This window comes from Cetorhinus maximus, chromosome 5 (genome assembly GCF_964194155.1).
Source record: "Cetorhinus maximus chromosome 5, sCetMax3.hap1.1, whole genome shotgun sequence".
In the NCBI taxonomy this organism is placed as follows: domain Eukaryota; kingdom Metazoa; phylum Chordata; class Chondrichthyes; order Lamniformes; family Cetorhinidae; genus Cetorhinus; species Cetorhinus maximus.
Genome location: NC_135883.1, coordinates 37,219,860 through 37,227,718, shown reverse-complemented (window position 1 = coordinate 37,227,718; position 7,859 = coordinate 37,219,860). Strand labels below are relative to the sequence as shown.

General features: G+C 55.0%; 1 protein-coding gene across 4 annotated transcripts in view; it reads right to left on the bottom strand.

Annotated features, from left to right (window-relative positions):
• Positions 1-542: 542 nt before the first annotated feature.
• Positions 543-7,859, bottom strand: part of LOC144680587 (solute carrier family 35 member F3-like) — a 102,193-nt gene continuing 94,876 nt past the window's right edge. For all 4 annotated transcript variants that reach the window (XM_078541742.1, XM_078541741.1, XM_078541740.1 and 1 more), the window contains one exon: positions 543-810. In XM_078541742.1, coding sequence (XP_078397868.1) covers positions 560-810 — 251 coding nt within the window. In that variant the 3' untranslated portion in view covers positions 543-559. The remainder of the gene's footprint in view (positions 811-7,859) is intronic.

Below are 7,859 nucleotides of genomic sequence, written 5' to 3'. Positions count from 1 at the left end.
CCACCTGAACTTTTCTCCGCCGTAAAGACTGCATCGATCACCTGCCACATGCAGATACTCACCAGGACACAGCAATGCCGCTGTCCCTCCCCCTTCCCACCAACCTCTCGGTGCTTTGTAGTTGTCGGATGTGCAAGGAAATGGCGGCACGGCAGAGCCGAGGCTGAGGGTGAGCCAGCGTGGGCTTGACACCGGGCCCGGTGGGAGTGGAAAATCGGACAGGGTGTAAAATGGGAAGCCAACTTGGTACCACCCACCCCCATCCTGAGGGTAATTCACCCTCCCTGCCCCCGCCCCCACTGTGCAACAACAAAAACTAATCCGGGGTAGGGGGGGTGGCGGGGAGAGCCACCCCTTCCCTTCAGTGATTACCTGACCACCAGCCTGTGGGCCCAAGAAATACAAGCAATTAGACAACATGGCCAATCCTTTAGAAACATCCCTATGAAATAGGCACCCATATGTAATATGAGCTCATTGTGTGTTCCTGCTTTCCACCAGGGAAGTTTTTAAAAAAAAAAAATCTCTTGTAATAACACAGTTCGCTGGGCTCCGCTGGCTAGAACGAGTGTGCAAAAGTCGCCGTGGAGGTTCGCGAGCCCTTGTGGCGGCTTTGTCCTGCGAAGCCCGGCTCCCCCCGCTCCTCGATGGCCTCCTCCTTCTTGCTGACCTTGAAACGGGAGATGAACTCCAAGGCCAGGCGATCCCATTCCTCTGGCAGCAGCAGCAGCAGGAAGCCCAGGCAGATGATCAGGATGGCGATCACTCGCACGCCATTAAACACGATGTCGCTGGAATACGCATCAGCAACTGTGGGTGGGGGGAGGGGGGGGGGGGTGGTTGGGGGGGAGGGAGGGGGGTGGGGGTGGTGGGAGGGAGGGAGGGTGGGGGGCAGAGAACCAACAAGCAGTGTTAAGACCTGGCCTTGGGTTTTCATTCGTTTTCAGGCCTCCCATCTATTTCTCGTCCCTTGCCCCTTGAGAAGGTGGTGTTGGGCCCTCTTGAACCACTGGTAGTGCTTTGATCCAACTGAGTGGCCCACATTGGAGGGGAGTTAACAGTCAGCCCTGTTGGTGTGGGTGGGACTGGAGTCACGTATTGGCCAAGACTGGGTAAGGATGGCAGATTTCCTACCCTTGAGGCACGGTTATCAACCATGCAGCCCTTTCGGGGCCCACCAGGAGGTTTCAAGGGGTCTAGCGGACACTGCCTCTGCACAGCACCACCTCTTATCCTATGACTGGCAGTGAGGCCAGCGGGAGGGCAGAGCTGTGGGAAAAGAGCTCAGTGCAGCCAATAAGGATTGAGGGTGAGGAACACGCAGCCTATCAGAAGTCAGGAGTATGTCAACCTGCTACAGTGTGGATCATGTGCCAACCCGCACAGCCTGAGCTCAGGTTTCCCTCGATGTCCGTAGACCTGCACAGTGCGGCCAGGACCTCCCCCCCTGACTGAGGTGGATGAGAAGCCAATGCAGCCCAACAATGTGGATTTAGATGTGCTGGGTAAAGTACTGACCTAGCCCAAGGTACTCACTGCAGCTAAGAGTTGAAGACACAGGAACTGTTACAGAGCCTGGAACGTGCAACAAGAGGCAAAAAAAGGATGAATATAATGGACGTTCAAAGTATCTGACTGAACGTGTGGGAATCAACTGAGCTGCTGGAAATTAATAACACTGATAGAGGGGAAGGGACCACTGTCAGGCTGATTCAACATCGTGTATTCCATCACTTTCAGCTTCTGTTATTGTTTAAACTGGATTTACTAACTATTGGAAAGCAGACCGAATAAATACTGAAATACTTCTTTGAGTGACTGCCGTAGAAGCTGCAGTTATTTCGCTGCCGCAAAGCTGGCTGCCATCTTACACTGCGCCTCGGCATTCTGCATGTTCCTGTTCAACTGTTCAACCAGCAGTCCAGCAATTAAAACTTAACTAACAATCCCCTTTCAGAACTTTGAAAACTTTTCCTAACCTTTAAAAATGATTCTGGGTATTTATTACCCTTTCTATAGACAGATTCGCTTGTGTCGCGTTCTGTGTATTTTTGCAAACTGCTCCTTATTGGACACATTATTTACCATTTGATGTGGGGGAAAGTTCCTCAGAACAGTTCCCTGATCACAGGCTGAGGGGTTTTCTGGTTAATGAACCAGCATTGCACAGCACGTCCACTGAACACCATTCAGCAACAACGTACCAGCCTGGGTCAACTGGTTTAGTGCTAAAGCCACAGGCCTTTCCACAAGATCACGTGAAGTAAACATTAGGAAGGCCATTCAGCCCACCTTCATTTAACCATCACGCGGTAAGTAAAACAAAATTAAACATATATATTTAATTCATCAACTAATACAGAAAAAAACAGTTGTGCCTTGGCCTGGCGGTGCGGAGAGTGTCTGTTGCAGGGGAGCCTCGAAAGCAAACAGTTTGAGAACTCCAAACGACAGTGCCAGTAATGAACTGGACAGGATTTTATGACAATTTGACTTTGATGGTTACCCAGTGTATTTCTTTCCCAGTTATATTTTAAAGCTGAATTTGAACTCAAACTCTCAATCAGTGAGATACCCGGAGCCCTCACCATCTCCCATACCCGGAGCCCTCACCATCTCCCATACCCGGAGCACTCACCATCTCCCATACCCGGAGCACTCACCATCTCCCATACCCGGAGCCCTCACCGTCGCCCATACCCGGAGACCTCACCGTCTCCCATACCCGGAGCCCTCACCGTCGCCCATACCCGGAGCCCTCACCATCTCCCACACCCAGAGCACTCACCGTCTCCCATACCCGGAGTCCTCACCGTCGCCCATACCCGGAGCCCTCACTGTCGCCCATACCCGGAGGCCTCACCGTCTCCCATACCCGGAGACCTCACCGTCTCCCATACCCGGAGCCCTCAACGTCTCCCACACCCGGATCCCTCACCGTCTCCCACACCCGGAACCCTCACCGTCTCCCATACCCAGAACCCTCACCGTCTCCCATACCCGGAGCACTCACCGTCGCCCATAACTGGAGCCCTCACCGTCGCCCATACCTGGAACCCTCACCGTCTCCGATATCCGGAGCCCTCACCGTCTCCCATAACTGGAGCGCTCACCGTCTCCGATACCCAGGGCCCTCACCGTCTCCGAAACCCGGAGCACTCACCGTCTCCCATACCCGGAGTCCTCACCGTCTCCCACACCCGGAGCACTCACCGTCTACCATACCTGGAACCCTCACCGTCTCCCATACCCGAAGCCCTCACCGTCTCCCATAACTGGAGCGCTCACCGTCTCCGAAACCCGGAGCCCTCACCGTCTCCCATACCCGGAGCACTCACCGTCTCCCATACCCGGAGCCCTCACCGTCTCCCACACCCGGAGCACTCACCGTCTCCCATACCCGGAGCCCACACCGTCTCTGATACCCAGAGCCCTCACTGTCTCCCATACCCGGAGCCCTCACCGTCTCCCATACCCGGAGCACTCACCGTCTCCCATACCCGGAGCCCTCACCGTCTCCCATACCCGGAGCCCTCACCGTCTCCGATACCCGGATCCCTCACCGTCTCCCACACCCGGAACCCTCACCGTCGCCCATAACTGGAGCCCGCACCGTCTCCCATACCCGGATCGCTCACCGTCTCCCACACCCGGAACCCTCACCGTCGCCCATGACTGGAGCCCTCACCGTCTCCCATACCCGGAGCCCTCACCGTCTCCCATACCCGGATCCCTCACCGTCTCCCACACCCGGAACCCTCACCGTCTCCCATACCCGGAGCCCTCACCGTCTCCCATACCCGGAGCCCTCACCGTCTCCCATACCTGGAACCCTCACCGTCTCCGATACCCAGAGCCTTCACCGTCCCCCATACCCGGAGCCCTCATCGTCTCCCATATCCGGAGCCCTCACCGTCTCCCACACCCGGAATGTTCACCGTCGCCCATAACTTGGGCCCTCACCGTCTCCCATACCTGGAACACTCACCAACTCCGATACCTGGAGCCCTCACCATCTCCCGTACACGGAGCCCTCACCGTCTCCCACACCCGGAGCCCTCACCGTCTCCCACACCCGGAGCCCGCACCGTTTCCCACACCCGGAGCCCTCACCTTCTCCCATACCCGGAGCCCTCACCGTCTCCCAGACCCGGAGCCCTCACCGTCTCCCAGACCCGGAGCCCTCACCGTCTCCGACACCCGTAGCCCTCACCGTCCCCCATACCCGGAGCCCTCACCGTCTCCCACACCCGGAGCCCTCACCGTCTCCCACACCCGGAGCCCTCACCGTCGCCCATACCCGGAGCCCTCCCTGTCTCCCACACCCGGAGCCCTCACCGTCTCCCACACCCGGAGACCTCACTGTCTCCGACACCCGGAGCCCTCACCATCTCCGACAGCCGGAGCCCTCACCGTCTCCGATACCCTGAACCCTCACCGTCTCCCATATCCAGAGCCCTCACCATCTCCGATACCCTGAACCTACACTGTCTCCCATACGCAGAGCCCTCACTTTCTCCCATACCTGGGTCCCTCACCGTCTCCCATACCCGGAGCCCTCACCGTCTCCGACACCCGGAGCCCTCACCGTCTCCCATACCCGGAGCCCTCACCGTCTCCCACACCCGGAGCCCTCACCGTCTCAGATACCCGGAGCCCTCACTGTCTCCCACACCCGGAGCCCTCACCGTCTCCCATACCCGGAGCACTCACCGTCTCCCATACCTGGAACCCTCACCAACTCCGATACCTGGAGCCCTCACCGTCTCCCGTACACGGAGCCCTCACCATCTCCCACACCCGGAGCCCTCACCGTCTCCCATACCCGGAGCCCTCACCGTCTCCCATACCTGGAGCCCTCACCGTCTCCCATACCCGGAGCACTCACCGTCTCCCATACCCGGAGCCCTCACCGTCTCCCAAACCCGGAGCCCTCACCGTCTCCCAGACCCAGAGCCCTCACCGTCTCCCAGACCCGGAGCCCTCACCGTCTCCCAAACCCGGAGCCCTCACCGTCTCCCAGACCCACAGCCCTCACCGTCTCCCAGACCCGGAGCCCTCACCGTCTCCCATACCCGGAGCCCTCACTGTCTCCCACACCCGGAGCCCTCACCGTGTCGGAGCCCTCACTGTCTTCAATACCCGGAGCCCTCACCGTCTCCCGTACCCGGAGCCCTAACCGTCTCCCATACCCGGAGCCCTCACCGTCTCCCATACCCGGAGCCCTCACCGTCTCCGACACCCGGAGCACTCACCATCTCCCATACCTGGAGCCCTCACCGTCTCCGACACCCTATCACCAGTTGGAACACTCTAAGCTGCTGATCTCCATACCTGACCTCGATTGAAACAGCCTCACATCTCTGGGACACCAACTACATCCCTAAGCTCCCTCCTGCACAAATACAGAATTAACCACTCTTTTTTCTTCTCTTGTTTCACTTTCTCCTGTTTCTATATTGAAATAAATGGGTCAGTGGTTTTCTTGGAGATTGAGTCTGTGGGCTGTTCTGTCACTTCCCTTTAGGTGTTTCTGACGCTTTACAGCAACTCGCCTTCCTGGGAGAGAGGGATCGATTCTGCAGGATGTCCCTCAGCCCCGGCCTTCAGCTCTCTGGGTTCCCATTCCCTCTCATTATGGACCTTCATAGTTCCCACCTGAATATTTTATTTGGCTACAAGCTCTGGGTTTGTTGTTTTGTGGTTTCAGTACCTGGAGCCCTCTCCCTGTTGAAATGTCTGTACTGCACCCATTGATCATTCAAACAGAATTGGCTGGTTCATACCTTCCAGAAGAACAACGTGGGCAGGGAGTGGGGCACAGGAGCATTGGGAGAGAAAGGCAATAAAATAAACATCATACAGTCATGGAATAACATTTTATTATTGGATCTAAGCAGCGAAAAATATATTAAAATATTGTCAACAGTTTAGTTCTAAGGTTGAACTTTGTAAGTGAATTGCTGACTCATGAGAGAGAAGTGAGAGCTGAACTAGGTCACGTGATTGGTATGATGCTGATGGTGATGTCTACCAATCAGCAGTCGGTAAGAACTGAGCCAATCCAGGAGCTAGATTGGTGGTGTTGGAAGAGGCAGCGGTGGAGCCAACAGAAAGCTTCTCGTGGACCCCTACGCGGGTGCGGACCCCTGGTTAAGAATGCCTGCTCTACACCACTCTACCTCTGAGTGTTTATTTGTGGATAAAAACAAAAAACTGCAGATGCTGGAAATCCAAAACAAAAAACAGAAATACCTGGAAAAAGTCAGCAGGTCTGGCAGCATCGGCGGAGAAGAGCAAAGTCGACGTTTCGAGTCCTCATGACCCTTCAACTGAACTGTTCTGTTGAAGGGTCATGAGGACTCGAAACGTCGACTTTGTTCCTCTCCGCAGATGCTGCCAGACTTGCTGAGTTTTTCCAGGTATTTCTGTTTTTGTTTATTTGTGGATATTTTTGTGGTGTTGCCCATCCCTAGTTACCTGGTTTGACATGTCTTAGGGGCTTGTTAGGCAACTTCAGAGGGTAGTTAAGAGTCAGGCTTGTAGGTGTGGGGATTAGAGTCACGTATAGGTCTGAATGGGCAAGGACAGCAGTTTACCTTCCCTTAAGGACTATAAGCAGCTGCTCTCAAGCAGTTGCCCTTAGGGACATGGGCTGAGGAGCCAGTACCTGGCACTGGGCACTGCCACCTACTCAGATCCAGAACCCATCCTGGAATCATTCATTATAAACAGTGGGCACCAGGACCGATTGGAAGCTTCCAATGTCATTGCAGAGTTGAAGCACTCAGAACACAGTGACAGGATTGACTAGAATCAGAACTTTCTCCATTCACTCTAACTGCCCCCAAATTCCTCCCAGGTTTCCCTGTTGAGAATGTTTTGCAATGTAAAGGAAAGAAGTCACATTTCTACAGCACCTTTCACCTCAGGATACCCCAAAGTGTGTTACAGCCAATGACATACTATTTACAGTGTAGCAACCACTGTCATGCAGGATACGCAGCAGTCAATTTGCACACAGCAAGCTCCCACAAACAGCAATGTGATAATGTCCACATAATCTGTTTTTTTTTTGGTGATGTTTCTTGAGAGATAAATATTGGCTGGGACCCCGGGGGTAAGTCCCCTACTCTTCAGTGCTACGGGATCTTTTACGTCCACCCCGGGAGGGCAGAGGGGGCATCAGTTTAATGTCTAAACCAAAGAACCCGCCCACCTGCATTGACCTGCCCTCAAGTTGCTCCTGAAACAGAATTAAACAGCTCAAAGTGAATCGCAGAGATGAGAATATTCCACCACCCCTGCAGTAAGCTGGAGAACAGTTGAGGTTTAATGACCAAAGCGGTAGATTTGAAGGGGTGAGGTGGGGAGGGGCAGGGGGTTGGTGGGGTGGTGATGGCTGCAGGTCAATCAGGTGGGAGGCACTGGAGAGGAGATTAGGGCCAATTCCAGGCTGTGGCACTGAAATGGCTGAAGCCTCTAGGGCAGAGGATGGAGGAAAGTCAGGGTGGGGGGGTGGAGGGACCAGGGGGGTGAACAGAGATCTGATCAGGGACTTGCTTCCTCTTTCCAACGAACAAGTGAACTCTCTGCTGCTGGGCTTTTGGGTTTTTTAATGTCACCAGTTAGCACGGGGCTTGGAGTTTCTGACTGAATGGCCTAATTCACTCTCGCTCCTGTCGCTTAGAACCAGCTGCGATGACACGCCTGGTCTGCCTGTGGCCGCTCGTTACTGACCTTTACAGGAAAATAGGGACAGAAGGCCCTTCAGCCCCTCCAACCTGTTCCCTACGCCATTCGGTTAGATCACAGCTGATCCGTATCTGAACTCTGTTTACCCACCTCGGTTCCATAGC